The 22,384-nt window shown below is 36.0% G+C and overlaps 2 protein-coding genes across 6 annotated transcripts in view; one reads left to right on the forward strand and one right to left on the reverse strand.

Annotated features, from left to right (window-relative positions):
* Nucleotides 1-3,656, forward strand: part of LOC118018619 (NAD-dependent protein deacetylase sirtuin-1) — a 29,683-nt gene extending 26,027 nt beyond the window's left edge. For both annotated transcript variants that reach the window (XM_035017281.1, XM_035017291.1), the window contains one exon: nt 1,553-3,656. In XM_035017281.1, the coding sequence (XP_034873172.1) occupies nt 1,553-1,881 (329 nt within the window). In that variant the 3' untranslated portion in view covers nt 1,882-3,656. The remainder of the gene's footprint in view (nt 1-1,552) is intronic.
* A 4,488-nt stretch (nt 3,657-8,144) lies between these two features.
* LOC118018625 (probable E3 ubiquitin-protein ligase HERC4) overlaps nt 8,145-22,384 on the reverse strand; it is a 131,369-nt gene continuing 117,129 nt past the window's right edge. For 3 of the 4 annotated variants that reach the window (XM_035017325.1, XM_035017306.1, XM_035017316.1), the window contains 6 exons: nt 22,079-22,245; nt 21,376-21,442; nt 18,771-18,853; nt 14,897-15,080; nt 10,139-10,241; nt 8,145-8,700 (listed from right to left, as the gene is read on the reverse strand). In XM_035017325.1, the coding sequence (XP_034873216.1) occupies nt 8,492-8,700; nt 10,139-10,241; nt 14,897-15,080; nt 18,771-18,853; nt 21,376-21,442; nt 22,079-22,245 (813 nt within the window). In that variant the 3' untranslated portion in view covers nt 8,145-8,491. The remainder of the gene's footprint in view (nt 8,701-10,138; nt 10,242-14,896; nt 15,081-18,770; nt 18,854-21,375; nt 21,443-22,078; nt 22,246-22,384) is intronic. The other variant, XR_004681441.1, reaches the window with a different exon arrangement.

Genomic DNA, 22,384 nt, shown 5'->3' on the forward strand with positions numbered 1-22,384 from the left:
ATCAAATAGCATATACTTCAGCATTGTGAGAATTTAAAAAGATAACTGTGATGTAGAGTGTAAAATTGCAGCTGTTAAAAACAAATTACCACACTAGTCTTATTTTTGTTTACTGTGATTTCTGTTGGTGAGATCAAGGTTGAAAAAGAGAATGTGGGAGCATAGATGAGGCAAACTTTTAAGTCTGTCTTGATGGTTCCCAAGAGGAGGCAAAAACAAAATAGGTACAGGATTCTTGGGCTGAGAAATAATAGATTATTCTGTTTATCAGGGGGGCTAAGACAGAATGAAGCAGTTTTTAGAAGCATGGACCAAAACAATAGTAAAATGCACAACAGCCATGTGCTGGGACCCCTTACAAAAGATACTGAGAAGTAGCAGATGGACTTTTCTGTTAGTAGCTAGAATAGAGGCACTCCCTCTTCCAATCATGGAAATATAACACTAGTAGCTTAGAAAACTGAAGAATAATTCTTCCAAAATAGAAGGAAATATATGGTTTTCACATAGCAATTTGTGATCTGTTCATGGAATGTGAAATCAATGTTGTGGGTTCAGATCAGAATTGTTGTGCACATATTAGGTTGTTTCAAAGTGAGAACTTTGGTCATGATGGGGTATAAAGTTTGAAAGCCATTTTGAAGAGAAACCTAGATATGCTTGGCAGGTGGTGTGTCACTTCAGATCAACTATATTAGTAGCCAGGCTTTTGTGAATCAGTCTGGGATGTGGTGCAATAAATACATTTATTATGTGTAGAAACAGGCTTAAGTTAGAAGTTACTTGTTCTTATGAATTCAAGGGTAGAAAATTTATTTCATCTTTAAAAGTTCCCACCAGAAACCTGGGACCCATAGCTTAGGGGAGAGAGGGAATTGTCCTTACCATCATGGGTCACATCTTAAACTATGAATGCAAATTTGGGAGGGGACTGAAGAAAGTTTAACGTCCAGTGCTAGATCAGTGTTTCTCATACTTTGTATAGGACTTCTGTAAAAATAGATTCAGATTCACTAGGTGGGGCCTGAGAATCTGAACTTCTAATAAACTCTCAGGTGATGCTATTGCCTGCAAACCACTTTTGAATAGGTGGTCAAGCCATTATGGAATTAAAACTATTTGAAAATAATGATGGTGTTTTGAAGGCATAGTACGTGCTTTAATGAATTTCTATTCAGTGAACATGAATTGAGCAATGTAGGCAAGCCTGGATATTTCATGTCATGAGTTCTGTTCAAAGGAGTTGGTTAAATAGCCTTTATTGTACATGGTTCTCTACATTTATTCATACTTAGTTGATAGAGTTGTGAAAATTATTTAATTTTCTGGATGAGGAAATTGAGGCATAGAGATTAACTGCCCAAATAGCAAAGCTGGTTGGTGGCAGAACTGACTTGCAGCTAGGAGTGAGCACTTTGTTTTTGAAGAACACTATAGTAATAGCCTCTAGTGATGATACGCAGGTAAAAGGCAGAGCTGGAACCTGTAATTAGACCAAATGAGTCTTAGAAAACTGGGAATAACTTATTTCTCTTTTATTACTGTATTTCAGGTAACCAGTATCTGTTTTTACCACCAAATCGTTATATTTTCCATGGCGCTGAGGTATATTCGGACTCTGAAGATGACGTCTTATCCTCTAGTTCTTGTGGCAGTAACAGTGATAGTGGAACATGCCAGAGTCCAAGTTTAGAAGAACACTTGGAGGATGAAAGTGAGATTGAAGAATTTTACAATGGTTTGGAAGATGAAGCTGATGTTAATGAGAGAGCTGGAGGAACTGGATTTGGAATTGGTGGAGGTGATCAAGAGGCAGTCAGTGAAGCTATATGCATGAAACAGGAAGGAACAGACATTAACTATCCATCAAACAAATCATAATGTAATAATTGTCCAGGTACAGGAATTGTTCCACCAGCATTAGGAACTTTAGCATGTGAAAATGAATGTTTACTTGTGAATTCAACAGAGCAAGGAAACCAGAAAGGTGTAATATTTATAGACTGGTAAAATAGATTTTTTTTCCATGGGTAATTTTTAACTTCTTATTTCTGTACTTGTACACTCAACACTAACTTTTTTTAAAAGAAGGGTACTAAGTATCTTTAATCACCTATTGGTCAGAACTTTTCTTTTAAAGGTTCATTTGTATGATACATCCATATGTATATATAATTTTGTTCTTGCCTAGTGCGTTTCAACATTTTAAAGTTTTCAAAAGCCATTGGAATGTTAAATTAATGTAAAGGGAACAGCTTATCTAGACCAAAGAATGGTATTTTCACACTTTTCTTTGTAACATTGAATGGTTTGAACTCCTTAAATGTCTGTTCTGCTAAAACTTTTGATTATTAGCACAATTACCTATTTTTAAACACTGGCATTTTCCAAAACTTGTGGCAGCTAACTTTTTAAAAATCACATGGCATGCAGTGTGTAGAAGGAAGTCAACAATATGTGGGAGAGCACTCAGTTGTCTTTGCTTTTTAAAGTAAGACTTGGTGCTAAGAGTTTCAGGAATCTTGTATTGGTGAAATGAAGATGGCTTTTGTACTTCCTGTGGACATGTAGTAATGTCTATATTGGCTCCTTTATAAAACTAACCTGAAAAAAATAAATGCTTTGGACATGTTTCAATTGCTTTAGAAACAGTAGTGCCTGTCTGGGTACCCTTAGTTTCAAGAATATTTGCCCTTGTTGTTTAAATACCTATCACTGTGGTAGAGCTCGCATCGATTCTTTCCCACAAGTATTAAACTGCCAAGATGTGAATATGCAAAGCCTTTATGAACCTATAATAATGGTACTTCATCTGGGGAGAGTGTAATATTTTGGACCGCTGCTTTTCTTTTCCATTAATGAGGAGAGCAACAGGCCCCTGATTACGGTTCCAAAGTACTAAGATGTTAATTATAAGTACATGTCTCCTGTTGGGAGGATTTGGTGTAATAGACACCAAAACTGCTAGCCTCGTATTATGGAGATGAACATGATGTAACTTGCAGTAGCAGAATAGTTAATGAATGAAATTAGTTCCTATAACATCTTTATTTAAAAGCTTAGCCTGCCTTAAAACTAGAGATCAAACTTTTTCAGCTGCAGAAGCTTCTTAGCCTTTCAAAAAAAAGTTCATACTTTATAAAATTGCACAGAGCAATTTATTTACCAGACCTTTACCCCACATTACTCCCAAATTATAAAGTATTCCTATGTTGCTTTAGTATTTATTACAGTTTTTAAAAAGGGTTTAAAATATAGCTGTTCTTTAAGCATAAAATACCCAGCTAGGACCATTACTGCCAGAGAGAAAAGTTTTATTGAATGGCCACTTCCCTACCTAAAAGATGTTTCAATCTGAATTTATTTGGCTACACTAAAGAATGCAGTGTATTTAGTTTTCCATTTGCATGATGTGTGCTTGTGCTATAGATGATATTTTAAATTGAAAAATTTGTTTTAAATTATTTTTACAGTGAAGACTGTTTTCAGCTTTTTATATTGTACATAGTCTTTTATGTAATCTACTGGCATATGTTTTGTAGACTGTTTAATGACTGGATATCTTCCTCCAACTTTTGAAATACAAAACCAGTGTTTTATACTTGTACACTGTTTTAAAGTCTATTAAAATTGTCATTTGACTTTTTTCTGTTAAATTACATTGTTCAAGGTATAAAATCTCACAGCAGCAGCAGCAAACACTGGTACTGCTGGTTGTAGCAGCTGGCGCTTCACCAAGTTTCAAAACTAGTATTTCAGTTACAGGCCCAGGAACCTTTGTAGGTGAAAAGTGGGGGAGCGGCAAGACAGGGTCTAAGAACTGGACATACGGAAGCCCGGACATAGGTTCAGGACTTTGGTATTAGGAAGACGAGAGAATAGTGGAAATAGAGTGAACTCAAAGAGTGTATATGCTATAAAAGCATAGTGCCTCACGGATGGTAACACGAGTCTTAACACAGGAAGGTGTGGACAATGACTGCAGACCACATTTGGTATAAACTTTTCAAGGCTGACCTGCAAACCTTAGTCCATTCAAGTTCTTGAGTGACAAAGTACCGTTCAAGAAGCCAGGAGCATGCCCCTTAGAAAGTGTTCTGTGATGAATAAAGCCTTGACTGGCAGTTTCCTACTCTCAGGACTCTTGCCTTCCTCACCAGCAAACTTTTGAAGGGAATTTTAAACGAGTACTCTGCCCTGGTATGTCCTGTTTTCACTAGAAAAATTACTTGTAGGGGCTGCCTGGGTGGCTCAGTCGTTAAGTGTCTGCCTTCGGCTCAGGTCATGATCCCAGGGTCCTGGGATCGAGCCCCGCATCGGGCTCCCTGCTCCGCGGGAAGCCTGCTTCTCCCTCTCCCGCTCCCCCTGCTTGTGTTCCCTCTCTCGCTGTGTCAGATAAAATCTTAAAAAAAAAAAAAATCTTAAAAAAATTACCTGTAAAAATCTCATCCTCAGGTATAAAAAATAAAAATAGCGACTTCATTCACTATATGCACAAAATGGGAAGGTAGTTCATACCTTAAAAGGTGGTGTTTGGTCAGTTTAAGTAGTTAAGTACATGTTTTGACAACAGCTAATTTTTAAGCCTTGTGTTAGTACTATTCCAAGTCTCCTTGGTTAATGCAGTATATGCTTCACTGGTCGGAATACCCTAATTAATGATACATGATGGTTTAGCACTGCTCGTCGTGGTACAGAAAATGGTGTGCTTTCAATCGGTGGTTTACATCATCCACCTATGAAGCATTATTTGGTAAGTTTTATTTGAAAGAAGTCTCAACTCGTAGACTTGTAACCTAGAGGGGCAGTGTGTGTATGCAGACCATAACCTCTCCTCAGAAATGAACAAATCTAAAGCCTTAAGCTAGGATGTTACCAGAAATAAGAAGTGGTCTAAGGACCTCTCCTCCCCACTTTGAGTGCCTCTCAACTGTGACTATTAAATTGCCTGGGAAACTTTTAAAAAAGAATAACCTGGGGCTCCTGGGTGGCTCAGTCGTTAAGTGTCTGCCTTTGGCTCAGGTCATGATCACAGGGTCCTCGGATCGAGCCCCACATCTGGCTCCCTGCTCCACGGGAAGCCTTCCCCCTCTCCCATTCCCCCTGCTTGTGTTCCCTCTCTCGCTGTGTCTCTGTCAAATAAATTTTTTTTTTTAAAGATTTTATTTGAGAGAGAGAGCACATGAGACGGGAGGGGCAGAGGGAGAAGCAGACTCCCTGCCGAGCAGGGAGCCCGATGCGGGACTCGATCCCGGGACTCCAGGATCATGACCTGAGCCGAAGGCAGTTGCTTAACCAACTGAGCCACCCAGGCGCCCTCAAATAAATTCTTTAAAAAAATATATAACCTGGGCATCACTCCTTAGAGAACATTTAATTGGTCTAAGGAGGCCTGTGCATACTATTAAAAGTACCTCCAGGTGATTGAAAAGTATAGCAAGGATTGAGAACGGAAAAAAATGGTGTTCCCTTCTGCGAGTGACACTCCATTCCAAGGGGCTGGCCTCATAGGGAAGGTAGACTTCCATGAAACAAACTTTTCTCAATTTATCTCTAGGAGTAGTTCACCAATTAGCAAACACTGGCAAGAATAGGGGGTATCGGGGTGCCTGGGTGGCTCAGTTAAGCGGCTGCCTTCGGCCTCAGGTCATGATCTCAGGGTCCTGGGATCGAGTCAAGCTCCCTGCTCAGTGGGGAGTCTGCTTCTCCCTCTTCCTCTGCAGCTCCCCCTGCTTGTGCTGTCAAATTAAAATCTTAAAAAAAAAAAAGAGGAGCTATTGAAATAGGATGAATAAGGAAACTACCATAAGGAATATGGATGGCCAAAGTGCAAAAGAGCTAGGGAGCAGGAAAGTGGCTGAGAACAGAACATCTGCCCTTGCTCTCAGCTTGCCATACACTCCCTTCAGGGGAAGACCGCCCTATTACACTTTGAGGACTTTTTGTTAAACTAAATGCCGTAAAAACAAAATGTAAGAAAGGCTAGGACTTTATTGCAAGTCTCCAGTTTTAAAAAACTGCATTCTGGTTTTGTTGCATGCAATGTGTCTTGGTTCTACCACTTCATCAGACAGGAGCTACAAACATAATTGCTCTTACTAGTAGATCTTTATTGGAAGCCAAATATTTTCAAGTTTAGTCCACTCCATAATCACAGTCTTTATAATTTAGTGAACTCAGTATTTGCTTATTTTCTACACTAATCTACAAAGCTCAAGATATTTTTCTTGCTATTTTTTTTTTTTTAAAGATTTTTTTTATTTGACAGCGAGCAGGAACACAAGCAGGAGTGGGAGAGGGAGAAGCAGGCTTCCCGCGGAGCAGGGAGCCCGATGCGGGGCTCGATCCCAGGATGCCGGGCCGAAGGCAGACACTTAACGGGGACTGAGCCACCCAGGCGCCCCTCTATTTTCTTTTTTTGAACAGGCTCCATACCCAGTGTGGAGCCCAATGCAGAGCTCAAACTCACGACCCTGAGAACAAGACCTGAGCTGAGATCAAGAGTTGGATGCTTAACTGACTGAGCCACCCAGGTGCCCCTCATGCTATTTTTAAAAAAGCAAACAGCAATTTGAAAAATCTTCAATGGTATTTTAATTTTCTACCATTAATCTCCCTGCTGTTAATGCTACTTACTGTATGTCTTGCAGCAACAGAGGGAGAAGAGTATAAGACTTACCCAAATTAAGCCTTGTACTGTTGTGCTCCTACATAAGATGTGCCAGTTCCTTGTTAAAATATTTGTTCAATGAAATCCATCTGTATTAATCCAAAGTGGCTGCTATTTCACAGATCAGTACCTAGCATAGAGGTTACTAAAGAAAAAAAATCATCTTACACATACACATGTGTTTTCAATGTGAACAATCACTACCCTCAAGAAATAAATGGATACACAGGGAAACAGTACAAAATGAATTTTCAGAGGGAGAGTGCTAATTTGAGCTAAATTATTGTATGTGAGAATACTTATGTTTAAGGTCTTCCCTCTATATAAAAAGACACCTATGGCTTACCAGTGGAAGTTCTTAAGTTAAACTGAAAAGTATAGGTCCACAATCCCATCTCCAAAATACTTGGGCTCATTTGCATTTTGGAATTACGAATGTTAACGAATTTTTTAAAGCACCCCACAGGGGTCTGAGGCAGCATCTAAGATCAAACACACTAAATAAATCAAACCTATTAATATCACCACAGTAAAATGTACAAAAAAAATGTACAAATAGTCTCATTTAATACCATAAATAATAGCCTCAACAATTCAAGTTTTGCTGCAAAATGAGATACACAAATTTTTTTCAGAGTTGTTCTGCATTTTGGAATTATAGCTAAGAAAACTGGAGATCTCTGTAAAACAGACAGTTTGTATGGCAATGGTAATACTCAATCCAAAATTTAAAGACCTTTCCTGAGACATTGAGGAATTTTGAATCTTATATGAGAACCACTGAAAGGCTAAGTATTAAACCAATAAATCTTTATTACTTAAACAATTTTCACGGCTTAAAAAATAAATTTAAAAAATAAATATTTGCATTATAGCAGAAAGTCACATGGGTTGCATCAACTCACAGTTAATCACAGGAGATAACTAAGCATCAGCACCATAAAAATTGTGTTAAGATTTGTTTCTAAAAATTCAAGGAAATAGTTCCAAAGCATTGAAAATTCTGACTAAATACCAACCTGCAGCATCAGTAGTTTTGGAAGCTATAAGCCAGTGGCTGGTTCTCAAAGTAGCCAGTTTCTATTGCTGGCAGTTGTAGGACAAAGTTCTTCTAGTACCAAATATTAAGCTTTACTGATAACCTCCTATTTATCAGTAGCATCTCCAGGTTCACAAAAGGAAAGAACTACAAGTTATTTAACTCCTATCTGTAATTTAGATTTGCACAAGGATATTTATTCTAGTAAAAAAGCAAAGGTTATGTTTCATCATGCTAATTTTTTGCTTTTACAGATTCTCAGAATAAGATTTAATCATAACTGTTAATCCTTTTAGCTCAGTTCAATTACAACCATAGAAACTGTACTGGTATCAGAACATAACTATTTTATTACAAAACTTAACATTATTTACAAAATGAAAAAATAATCGAATGACTATTGCAGGCCAAAGATAAAGGTTTTTCACTCAGTGATTGAAAATTAAGCAACATTCCATGCACTCACACACCAGATTATTTGTGAAATATGCAAACTCTTAAAATTCATGTTAGTAAAACTTTAATGTATTCACAATACTTGTATGTTTATTGGAAGATGGCAAAAAAAAAAATCCATGGTTCTGTACAGTAAGTTTAATATTAACACAGTTTGTTCACTTTCCATTAATATTTTTTGGCTTTCATGAATACTCATAGCATTAAACATTTTGCAAGTAAGAATTATAATAGTACCTCTGTCACCTTGCTGAATTCATCACCACAAGAAAAACACAAATAGTTTAATGCTTTTGCAATAAACTGATTAGTTATTATTTCCAAAGTTATATTAAACTGAAGCCTTCATTATGATCAATTGCTTGAATCAGTTTAGAGCGTAGAGTTTCTTTATCTTTGTATTTTGGAAGATCCAGAAGATTAAAACAGGTATGGGAAACTGGGAGATATTCTTCGCCACCTCCTGTTGACTGGATGACTAGTTTTAGACTCTTCATACCAAGAATAGGAATGCGATCACTACCTGTCAAAAATACTACCAAGAAAAAAAATCATTCAGCCAACCACTTTTATCAAAACAATATAGAGTACCTATTTAGTATGGCCACCATGGCAATTTACATTTACTCTATTGAAGCCTATCTCCAGATTTATGGAAGCCTGATTTTGGAGACATACTAACTATATATCCGTACAATATTTTTTTCTTTAAAAGTGTAATCTTAATGTTAGCACACAGGAGATGCTTAATAAATGTTTGATGAATAAATGACTCTTGTCCCTGACAAAACATTTGAGAGCCATTCTTTTGGGAATAGACATTTAGTCTGCAGCTCAAATACAAAATGCAGTTTTGATTATGATTCCTTTTTCAATCTGTTTTGTTTCTAACATTTTTGAATAAAATGTATAATGGACAGCTAAAACTCAAATCACCTAAGACTTGTCATCCTTACACTATACAAAATAATTTAGCCAAGATTTTTATTTCAACTGTCAAAAAGAGATTGACAGAAATATTCTTGGCAATAGCAGGAATATCAAAGGGAGCGTCATTTCCTGACGAATGGATAAAGAAGATGTGGTCTATATATACAATGGAATATTACTCAGCCATCAAAAGAATGAAATCTTGCCATTTGCAAAGACGTGGATGGAGGTGGAGTGTATTATGCTAATCGAAATAAGTCAGAGAAAGACAAATACTGTATGATCCCACACATACATGGAATTTAAGAAAGAAAACAGATGAACATATGGGAAGGGAGAAAAGAAAAGAAAGGAGAGAGGGAAACAAGCCATAAGTGAGTCTAAATGATAGAGAACAAAGTGAGGGTTGGAAGAGAGGTGGGTGTGCCAGATGGGTGAGGGGTATGAAGGAGGGCACTTATTCCCAAAGTTTTGATGCAGAAGCCAAAAAAGAAAAAAAATGGAGACTGAACAAGGAAAAAAGCTATCCTCCAGAAATCTTTTTAGAAAAAAAAAATTTTTTTTTTTTAGTTTTATTTACCTGACAGAGAGACACACAGAGAGAGAGGGAGGGAACACAAGCAGGGGGAGTGGGAGAGGGAGAAGCAGGCTTCCCGCCGAGCAGGGAGCCCGATGCGGGGCTCGATCCCAGGACCCTGGGATCATGACCTGAGCCGAAGGCAGACATTTAATGACTGAGCCACCCAGGCGTCCCCTTTTTTAGAAATTCTAAAAGGAATCACAACTTTAGTTGATTGTAATCAGTGTTAGAGTTTGTTTTCATTTGAAAGAACCAATTCTATTTGAGGCAAATTGAATGTAGCTTTCAAAATAAAGATGCAGATCAAAAATTTACTCTAACTGAAAATTAAAAACAGTACCTTGGAATAATACTAATAAGGAAAAAACCTTATCCAACAAAGTAATCAATTAATCTCCTACAAAAACAGTTTAATCGTCAATTCCATTTCCCATAAAACATAGGACCAGTTAGAAATACTTACACAGAAATTGTTTTTTCTTTTCCAATGGTAATTCATGAAATACTTCCCAAAAAATTTTTATCGTTGGATGTTCTGCCCAATATTCCCCTTTGTATTCTGTATTCTAAAAACAACATAATCTTTCATTAATATTAAGTGATGTTAGTTTTGTCTTGAAGCTGACAAATTTTCTGTGGTGAATTTCCACAATGGCCCCTAATGGCCCCTAATGATCCCTGCCTCCTCCTGCTCATGCCCTTGTGTAGCCCCTCCCACAGTGTATAGGCTTGACTCCATAATCATTATGACTTCTGAGGCTAAATCATCAACTCGGTGGCTTCACCCTCTTTGATCATTCACTCTGGGGAGAGCCAGGTGCCATTTCAAGAGGACAAAGAGCCCTGTGGAGAGGTCCTCATGGTGAGACAGTAGGCTTTTAGCCAACAGTCTTGTGAGTGAACCGTCTTGGAAGGGAATCTATCTTTAATCAAGTCTTCAGATGACTAAAGCACCAATCAGTATCTTGACTGCAATCTCATGAGACACCCCTAAGTTAAAACCACCCAGCTTAAGCCATTCCTGAAATCCTAACCCACAGGAAGTGGGAAAATAAATGTTCACTGTTACTTTTAAGCCACTAAATTTTGGGGTAATCTGCAGCAATGGAGCTAGCGTACTTCTCCTTTAGAAAAAATACTAGCACTAAGGAAAGGTGAGTAGAAAGGAGAGAGGGAGTAAATCTTACGCTGTAAAGTGTTCTTTAAAATCTAGCCACAGTTGGCCTTAAATTTTAGTTCTTAGAACCTTCCAGCATCAGGGTCTTTGGACACACTGTTCTCTCAGCCTAGACCTCTTAAACACATCCTCCTTCTTCCTTTGCTCATCAGGCTAATTTCTATTTATCCTTTAGGACTCAGATTAAATGTCCCCAAATTCATTCATTGATTCATTCAACAGATAGAGTTTTAGTCAAAATTTGGAGCCCTGGGGAAACTGCAGTGAACAAAGTCCTTACTGGTAGAGACCACCATCTACTGAGATGCTTTCCCAGATTTGTGTAGCCTAGGTTAAGTTCCTCTTTATATACTATTCACTGAACACTCTTCCTTTGTATTCATCAGAGTTAAATTATTTAATGTCTACCTTCCTTATTACAGGGCAAAGACCATGTTTCAATTTTATTTACTGATGTCTCCCTAATCTCTTGTGTAGTACTAGGTATCCATAGGGGCTCAATAAGTATTTGCTAATGGGCTTCTTAAAATTTTGGGCTCTATTTGTAGCCATGATTATCTCAATGACCGATCTCTTGAAATCTACAAAATAGTTATTTATTTGTAAACACATTTGGAGAAAATGGCTGAAATTCTAGCAATCAATTAACGGATTAATGGGTATGAATTATAGTCTGTGAGCATGTTAGTGGGGAATGAAAGGAGAATGGCTGAAGTTTTTTCTTTTTTTGCCTTTTTAAAAAAAACCTCTAAATGGTTCTGGGGAAATGTGTACACAGTCCTGATGAAAGAAAGAGCATTTAAAGTCACAAATCGTAATCACTGAAATTATAATGAATCACATATACAATGGAAGAAACCAAAGTATACTAAGTACACTAAAATATACTAAACCACCATCTTACTAAATGAGTATTTCTATCAATTTTATCTTCAAGCGAGGTTTTAAGTACTTACGGAGTGCTCTTCTAGGCTCTGGGAATATAGCAGTGAACAAAGAGACAAAAATCCTGCCTTCATGGTGCTTACATTGTAGTGGGGGGAAGAAGCAACAGACAGTGACGACAATTAAAATTGTAAAATTTATATTAAGTCAAATTCAAAGAGAAAATAAAGCAGGGAAGGGAGACAGGGTATGAGTGTGGGGGTGTGTGTGTGAACACTCAGTTTTAGATGTTAGCCAGTAAACGTCTCTGAGAAGGTATAAAGACATAAAAGGAAGTAAGGGCAAGAACCCTTTTGGAATTACCAGGTGAAAAGAGCTCCAGGCATAGGGAATAGGAAATAGAAAGGCCCCAAGACTGGCTCAGCAAAGAGGCCATTAAGGCTGAAGTAGTGTTAAGTGAGAAGAAGAATGATAGGAGGCAAAAGGGACAAATTGTGTAGGATGTAAAGTGTGATGAGAAGCCATTGTATCATTTTCATTTTAGGGTGACTGGAGGTGGAATCCATTTCCACTGAGGTCTCCTTAAGGACAGTGCAGCTTTCCTCTCTTTAGCAGATCAATTTAACCAAAAAAAGAAATCTCCAATCTCCTTCCTGGAGGATTTAAGCTTGCCTATCAGCTTTCCTCAGTTATTCCTGGTTTCCCAGATTCTGTGGCTTTCCCTAGAGCTGTCTTTTGTTGGGTAAGACAGAGAACCTGAGGAGTCTAACAATTCCTTAAATTAGCTGTGAAGTAATTCTATTGCTTTTAGCCTAACCATGCATCCTGCTACCACAGTAACATGATGTACCAATTCCTGAGCCTTTAGAAATTCTAGGGTGTGAAATGGGTTGCCTCTTAAAAACCCTATTCCTCAGGAGGCTTAGAATTCCACTTTCTTTGCTCTAGTCACTCATCAACTCATCCATCCATGTATTTTCTGTCTTCCAAAACTATTTTTTTCCCTTGTTATGGTATTTTTACGTTTTCTCTGTGTATTCCTATTTTTATTCCTTTATTGTCATTCTAGTGAGATTTTGGAAAGGAGCAGAGATAAATGTGTATATTCTAGTGTGTTTAACTAGAAGTCCTAATTGTTTTTAAATTAAAAAATGTATTCCCTGAATTATTACACAGTAAAATTGGCTTTTTCTGGTGTGTATATAGTTCTGTGAGTTTTAAGCACATGTAACGACTCGTGTACCTACCACCACAATCAGGATACTAAACACTTCCATCACCCCAAAGAACTCTCTTGTGCTACCCTCTCCCATCACATACTCCCTCTACCCCTAGCCCCAGTTCACCATAGTTTTGTCTTTTCAAAAATGTCCTATACATGGAATCATACAATATATAATCCTTTGAGACTGGCTTCTTCACGCTCCATAAGGACTCTGAGTCATCCCAGCCACTGCACATATCAGGAGTGTATCCCTTTTTATTGCTCAGTAGTATTCTACTGTATGGATATACCCTAGTTTGGTTTATCCATTTACCCACTGAAGCACATCTGGGTTGTTCCCAGTTTTTGACATGTTTGCAGATTTTTAAAAACACAATTAGGAAAGACTGTGGTAAAATACCTCTAACAAAGTTTACCATCTTAACCCTTTTTAAGTGTACAGTTTGGTGGCATTAAGTACATTCACACTGTTATGCAACCGCCACTACCATTCATCTCCAGAACTCTTCCTTTGGCTAAACCAAAACTCCATACCCATTAAAACAATAATGCCCCATACCCCCTTGTTTACAGATTTTTGTGTGAACATAACTTAATACCTTAGAGTGGAACTGCTAGCTCATGTAGTAAGTGAGTATTTAACTTTTAAGAAAATGCCAAACTGTTTCCAAAGTGGCCATACCACTGTATTTCCACCAGCAGTGTATCAAAGTTCCCAATGCTTTGTATCTTTGTGAGACTTACTGTATTTTGTAATGTTAACTAACTTAATAGGTGCTGTTATGTATCAAACTTTTATTTATTTGTTTATTTATTTGAGAGAGTAAGGGAGAGAGAGCGAGCACAGGAGCAGGGCGAGAGGGAGAGAGAGTGGGAGAAGCAGACTCCCTGCTCAGCAGGGAGCTCAACGTGGGGCTCGATCCCAGGACCCCAGGATCATGACCCAAGCCGAAAGCAGACGCCTAACCGACTGAGCCACCGAGGCGCCCCTGTATCAAACTCTTTATGCAAAAATTGTATCAGAGGTCTTCTAGATTACAAAGATGGAAAAACTTATTTTTGTGTGTTGAATTTTTTAAAATTAACATATAATGTATTGTTTGCTTCAGGGGTACAGAACAAAGATGGAAAAACTTATAAGTCAAACTTATATACATCTTTCTCAAAGCTGATCTAACCTAGCACTTTTTTTTTTTCTTCTAAGATTTTATTTATTTATTTGACAGAGAGAGACATAGCGAGAGAGGGAACACAAGCAGAGGGACTGGTAGAGGGAGAAGCAGGCTTCCCGCGGAGTAGGGTGCCTGATGTGGGGCCTGATTCCAGGACTCTGGGATCATGACCTGAGCCGAAGGCAGACACTTAATGACTGAGCCACCCAGGCGCCCCTAATCTAGCACTTTTTATTCAATGTTTATCTGAGGAAATATCTGAGAATTCTTTGTATAGAGAAGAAGGAAAAGGAAAAAGTAGTTTAAAAATTCCCAATCTTCTTCCTAAAAATCCCTTTACTGGCTAAGGCACTAGTGATGAAGATCATGAATATTATTTACTCTCTGCTAAAAAATTTAACATTGAGAGTAATCAGAAAAAAAGAAACAATGATCTTATGCAATGTGAGTGCTTTTCATAATGGTTTTCCTATGATTGGGCAGAATGAAAACTCAGTTTTAGCTGGGACTTCTATCTGACCTGTCATAAATGACATAATTTTTCATACGAAAGCTATCACTACCACAAATACAAAAATGCTATCTAACTCATATACAACTAAAATTCATTCATTGTGGAGTAAGAAGGGTACAGTGTTTTCCTGTAAATAGGACAGTAATAGTGTAAAATGGAAAACAGTGAGAGGGCAATTTTTCCATCAATAAACCATATTTTCCTTTGCCTTTCCATTAAAACAATTTCATAGATTTGTTTTCCCCTACCTTTTCCAGTTCCTTCCAATCATAATTTGTATTTCCAATAACCATTGCTTGTAGTTCATTTGGCTGGAAGAGTTGAAGGACCTTTCCTCCACAGACCTTATGAAAGCCCTCATGAAAAGCATCAAACAAGGAAGCCACTGATTTATTGAATATGTAATCCACATAAGCATCAACAAACTCTTGCCTAGAAATGAAAAGGCACACATGGCACAGAATATAAAAATCTTTTTTTTATGGAGAATAGATACGTAGTTAAAAGTTTGAGTGCTCCTGTACTTTTTGTTACTTATCTTTAAAACTGAGAAAGTATGACTAGGATTCTAAGGGGACAAAGTCTTTAACAAGAAGTTTATTATTCTTTCTATACAAAAATCCAGTATTATCTAGGAGGCATGTAGACTTAATTTATCATTCACAGCCCAATGTAAATGAAGCTATTCCAAAGTGAAACGTCATTTCCTAATGCGTCATTTCCTAATGGGAAGAATGACGACACAAATGTCTATCAAAATAATTTTTCAATACTCACAAACTATTGAGATGTATATGCACCACTCCACATGTATCCCTAAAGAGAGTCATCTGTTAAAAATATCAGGTGATAAAAAAATGAGAGCTTTGGGATTCAGACTATTAGACAAACAACAGTCTGTTTTTCCTCGGGTTTCAAGGGATCTGAAAACAAAATTTATTTTTTAATTTTTTTTTAAGTAGGCTCTATGCCTAATGTGGGGCTTGAACTCATGACCCTAAGATTAAGAGTCACATGTTCTATCGACTTAGCAAGCCAGGTGTCCCAACAAAATTTATTTTAAAAACTAAATACCTGAAAGGTTTATTAAGCACTGGATAATCATTAAATATTACAAGTACAGTTTTCTTTTCAAAAGTATGTGTGTATACACATATGTACCCATACACACACAAACACTTCTGATGCTTTTTCCTGCCTGTTATCACTACGATAGAAAAGGAAACTATAAAAGAAAAAAGTCCCTTTACCCAGTAATCCAGTAATTGCACTACAGTTTTATTCAATTTGTTCTGTTAGCCACAAATATTTTATGCAGCTATCTAGTCAAACAAATAATGAGAATGGGTACCAGAGGATTTCAATACTTTATATTCCTGTCTTCCAAATTAAAAAGGATAATTCTACAAATGGGAATATTGGCAAATTCAGTTATCTATAGATAATCATCTTAGCAAATTATGAAATAATTCCAAAGTGAATTTACAAAGAGGAAAAAAAGGTTAAAGGAGACCATTGTAAAATTGGGCAGGCCTAAGGAAAAATCAGTAGCATATACTATTAGATTCTGATGAAAAGAAGCAGGTAATTTTGTAATGGCATAATTTTATAATTCATCTAATTGGAAAGTGAAATTTATCTGTACTAGTTAAGTGCCTTAAACACAAAAGGCTAAATTATTTTATGTGCTAACATTTTTATCTTCAACACTTTCATTATCTAACTAGGATTGGTAATACAAAGATAAAAATTCTTTATTTCTAAACTAGATAAAAAACTAGAGACTTTAAAAGCAGGAAAAAAAACCTTTCTAAATCAGTTTTTCAAAACCAAGATTTTTTTTTAAAAGAAAGGATAGTTAGAAAGACCTAAATTTTTTCACATTATTTTAAAAACAGCTTTATTTTTATCAAAGGAAGACATATGTACAGTTTAAAATGTCAGATAGTAATACTAACAGCCAACATTTACTGAGCACGTAACATGTGCTAGGTACTATTCTAAGCATCTTAGAATTATTGCCTCATTTAATCCTCAAAATAGCCCCATGAAACAGGTACAATTTACCATCCCATTTTACAGAAGAGGAGACTGAGGCATGGACACATTCCTACAGTTACACAGCTTCTAAGTAGCGGAACTAAGATAATAACCATTTGGATAAAGTCCCTGGCAACAGCCAATAAGCTAGCTCTACACAGTAGAGAACGAAGCAGTTCTGTCTTGCACCTTTAGAAATTCCAGATATTCGAAGGAAAATTCTTAACTTTTTGCTATTCCTTCTGATATTTACCTTCAAACTTCAACAACCTAATTATATTGTTATTCCTTAATTTTCAGTTTAAAATATAATCTAATGAACTGATTATCTATTGTGGAAGATAAGGATTTACCTTTTATTTAGTTGCCCCATTCTCATTTTGTCTCCCCAAAACCTTCCATTATAACAATTTTGGTTCACTATTCACTAAAGTTAACATTTTTATGATTATAAATAGTATTCAGAATTAAGCTAGAATATTTTATGGTTACCTGCCTTTTCTTAAAAAGAACTTCTGCAGTCAATTGTTTCCCTAATTTGCTACTTCATCCCTAACTTCAACAGAAATGTCAATCTCCTTTAGACTCATTCAACTCTAGGGAGCATCATTTGTATTCCATCCTCTTGATTTCACCCACTTTGGTTGCTCTTCCTAAACCTACACACTGCTGTTCCTGCAGAAGGAATTCTCTTTGCCTCTCTTCTATATTGGATCCTATTTTTCTGGATCCTGTGTCTTTCTCTTACTTGGTTTAATTCCTTGTCTGGTAGAACACATCTTCCCGTAACTTCCTGAGAAAACTGCACTGGAAGTAGATTTCTCTGAGACTCTGGATGCATGAAGATGTTTTTATATACGCTCACATACTTGATAGTCTTGATACAGAATTTGAAGTTTAAAAAATAATCTTTTCCCAGAATTTTGGTCTCCTAGCTTCAGTGTCATTCTTTAGAAATTTGATGTTATTCTGATTCTTAATTCTTTGTATATAGCATGCTTTTTTTTCTTTTTCCTGGAAGGTTTTAGGATCCTTTTTTTCCCCTGGGATTTTAAAATTCTATTTTGCCTTGGTAGGTCTTTTTTTTTTTTCCTCTCACTTTCCATGCTTTCAATTTTAAGGCATATCTTTTAAGGCCTGTCATTCAATTCTGTAAAGTTTTTTGGTACCACTTCTTTGACAAATTTCTTTCAGTGAATTTTTTTTTTCAATTTTTAATTGAATTTTTGATTTTTAAGTGAATAATTTTTAGTCCATATAGATGAATACTGATTACAGTTTCTTTTGAAGTTTTGTTCTTCATCCTGCATTGTTTCTCTTTCCTTGACATTCTTTTCAACTGTTTTGAAGGGCTATCAATCTTTGGCTATCCATTCATATTTAAAAGTGAGACAGTGTATCCAAAGAATCCTCCAAAATACAGTACCAAGGCGGGGTGGTTGTAGACTCAATCCACTTGTTTTCAGTTCTGCCTCTTACCCCCCTGGCTGTGTCTATCTATACTCAAATCCAAAGTCCTCTTCGAAGCCTCCCACCCCACCCCCAGGATATCCAAAGCCCTTTAGTTCAATCTCCCCAGAAGATAAATTTCTGATCATCTGCCCAGGCTACTGTGCTAATTAAAATGGGTGTCTAACTGCTTTTTATAACAGCAATCTTTCTGTTTCCAGCATTCCCCTGAACTCCATACACTTTCTAACATTTTTTATTCTCAATGCCCAAGACTTTGTGCTGCAATATAAACTGGCTGCCAGGATTCTTGGCTCCTCCCAGTCCATCTCATATTGCAGCTTTCTCTGGTTGGCTGAAGTTAGTTACCCCTGTTTTCTAGCTTCCAAAAATGAGTTTGCTGTTGTCCCCTCTACCTTCTCTTTGTTTTGCTTGTTTATGATCTTTTTATCCCAAACTTTAGTAATATCTTAAAGGGATTTCAGAAGCAAAAGGCAGTTACTTCCTTACTAACCATTCAAAAAGTAAGTTTTATCTGAGTAAAAACTTAAGGTTGTGACAAGTTTCTATATACAGAAGAAAAATGCCTACGGAATCTTATTACTACCACTGATGCTGCTATAATTCACTTACCGATTTTGTTTGTTAACAGCTGTGTCTGCACCATTTAGAACCAGCTCTTTCACTTCTGTTGCACCAAAGTTTTCAACTGTGATCTATTAATTTAAATTTTTAAAAAAAGTCAATGTCAGACTCAAAACTTACTAGATTTTAATAACCTATTATTATATTCTATCTTTCCCTCATTAAATATAAGAATAAAGTTGAGGTAAAATTCTGTTACTACCATAAGCTTATTTGTGAATTCTGCATAAAGCCACAACTAGAAATTTTCATCCTCTGTAGTAGTTTGAAATCCTACCGTGACTAGTTAATTACAAATTACCAAGTGTTTGGTTAGTTAAGAACAGGAAACTGAGTACTTATTATGTGTAAAACTTTTTTAGAACAATCACTACAGGAGTAAAATATTAGAAAGGATGTTTTCCTTGTACACGTGACAGAATCTAAGTGTCAAAATGTATGCAGCCCAGACCAGCTATGCATTCTTCTCACATTGACAGCTACTACTACTGTATTCCTAATATCTGCCTTGTTTGCATTCTTGATCACAGGTGATTTTTCCAGTATTAATTGGATCCAGCTATTAATTGGATTTATAAAGACAGTCAATTATTTCTAAACTTTTTATTTCCCTTACAGTAAGTCTGCTAATTTTCCTATTGATATTAACAATCCCACATCTGTATCTTTTTCTAGTCCCTCTTTTTGGAATATTATTCTCTTCTATTAGAACATTTTCTTTTAGTACCTGCTATCTAGAAAATACTGTGGTGGCAGTGGGATGATAAGAGATGAATAAAACCCTGCTGTGGAGTTTACTATCTAGTTAAAGAGGAGAAATGTGTTATGTAAACAACTTCTTATAATAAAATAAATGCTATAATAGAGACATGAACAAAACGCTATCAGACCACAGAAGAACACTCACTTCTAAGTGGAGGAAATATGAAAGACCTCAAGGAAGAAATGTCATTTGAAAAGCACCTAGAAGGATGAGTAGGCTCTCAAAAGACTGAGACGGGACAGGATTTCTGACTGAGCACAGAGATTGGGTAAGATAGATATGAGAGTAAATACCAAGTTCTGAAAATGTATGGCCCTAAAAAACAGAAAGATAAGGTATGTGAGAGAATACTGTGTGACATGATAAAACTTGATATGAATGGAGGGATACAATGTAAGTTAGAAAGTCATATTACAAATGTTTTTGAAGGCCGTTATTGATCTATTGCTATGCAAGCAATAAAGAGCCACTAAAAATTTCTGTGAAAGAAATGGCAGTGGGAAGGAATGTTTAAATTCCCATAGTTCTTGAATATACTAACCATTCACAAACTTGGTGATTGATAAGTTAGAAATTATATTGTTTGGAACCCAATGTTTCAGTCCATTGAGATAATCAATAAAGATTCAAAGATACTGCTATAAGTGAAAGTGAATTGAAGAATTAAACCATTGGAAAACCAACCATTCAGTTGAAATGGGGAACTAAAAATTTCATAGTAAATAGAGAAAGCCCAAGGAGGACCTTTTTTCTTGAAAAAAAAAAAAAAAGTGTTAAGTTCATTTATTTCATCTTAAATCTACCAAATTTTCTTACAATTGTACTATGTGCCAATTCTTAAAATGATAAAAAAATGGATAAACTTTTTTGATGGGGGCACATAGTATATTTTGGCAAATTGTGGGATAGCAGAATATGGTTATTTGTCAGATCTGACCTCAAGATCATAAAGAGGACTCTTGGAGGGGGGGAGGGGGGAGGGATGGACAAACAAATACACAATGTTTTTAAAACGAAAAGAAAAAGACAGAAAACCGAAGGTTTTACCATTTTCCCAAGAGATTAATTTATAATATTCAAATCATTCCATTCTGAAGTGCCTTCTCATAATCCTTGCTGATTTTCTCTTCTTTGTCAACTGTCTACTTCTGCCAGGTCCTCGTTTGTCAATGGTTTTGCATTTGGATGGGTAAGTTATTCAACATCCCTTTCACTGAATTAACAAAATTCTGTATCTTTGACAAGATTTGCAATTTCATTTTCCAAATAACATTCCAACATATTTGCATTTTCACTGTGGTACGTCATTTCCAAAGTAAGATAAATGGGCAAGGACAAATACTAGTGTGAAGCAGAAAGGGATGTCTGAGTAGGAATTAATCTTTTAAGTGGTAAGTTCATTACTGAATATTCTAATGTACAATAACCTTTGCTTCTCTAAACATTCTTGTAATTTCAGACTCAAAAATGAATACTTGAATAAAGAGGTCCTCTTGCATTTATAAAGGATCTTTAGCATAATGATAGAGCACTAGGCTCTGAAGTCACAGGCCTGGGTATAAATATTATTATTGACATGTAATGATTGTTTTCAGTTTTCTTCATCTGTAAAATTAGGATAATAATACTAATCTCATAGGACTGTTATGAGGATTAAATGAAGTAATGTACGTACTGTGACTAGCATATAGTTAATGCTCAATAAATGTTAGCTAAAGGGTTAAGAATTCCACTCATCAAAATAAAAAAAAACAACCCCAAAGCCATAAGGCACAGCTGTTAAATAAAAGGGATGATGAATAATCAGGCTATTCTGTCTTTCCATCTTACCGTAAAATTAAGACAAAATGTTTCCTCAACATCATCTTCTGGATAATCCAGTAACTGTTGCATGCTTCTGCAAAACAATATGCATGTTTCTTTGAGGTAAAACATTATTGGGTATTTTGACTATTTTAGTTATGAATAAATATATATTTCTCATTCATTCTTGATAAAATCTTTTTATTAATCTATACTTTTATATTTGTTTCAGAATGCTAGATATACGGTGGCTAGCGAATGAACAATTCTGAAGAAAAAAAAAATCACTCTAAGGTTTTTATCTCTTCTTCTGAATACAAAGGCCATATATCTACCTATTTTCAACATTTGTTCTTATTTATATACAATTTCTATTCCATTTTATGTAATAAATAAAAAGAAACTTTACATATTCCAGCTAGGAATGAAGGTAATCAGAAGTCCAAATAAATCATTTAACTACTCTCAGGAAACATTACCTTCCTAAGTTTATTATCTGATATTTGCAAAATATTGTTAAATTACTAAAAATTTAGCAAATGGTTGTATACATATAAGTCTTTCAGTAGAAAATTCTGGATCTGGGTAACATGAAGAGTTCTCCAATATCAGAAGGGCTTTTGTTTATTTTAGAAATTCAACAAGAACAAAACAGAATTATTCCTAAAAGGAAAGCTTTCTGTACATTTCCCATTCCCTATTAAAACCCTTGTCACTTTTTGTTACTAACCTTCCAACATCAGGTACTAGTTCCTTCAAATCATCCAAGGATGGCTTCTTTTTTAGCAGTTTTTTATACAAAGCCAAAGGAAAGTGGAGGTCCACAATAGTAAAATTATAAATTGCTAATCCACAGATAACACCAATCAAATGGAATAAATCACTGTCTTCAAATGTCTAAAATAACAGAAAAAAAAGTAAAGACGTCTTCTCCCAAGTTTTAAAATAATAAATTTTTCTGATGACAAAAACACATACTTGTAGTAAAAAATTCTGAACATACAGAAATAAGTAATGAAAAAGCTCATTCTCTCTC

This window comes from Mirounga leonina, unplaced genomic scaffold, assembly GCF_011800145.1.
Source record: "Mirounga leonina isolate KUSES-001 unplaced genomic scaffold, KU_Mleo_1.0 Mir_107, whole genome shotgun sequence".
Classification (NCBI taxonomy): domain Eukaryota; kingdom Metazoa; phylum Chordata; class Mammalia; order Carnivora; family Phocidae; genus Mirounga; species Mirounga leonina.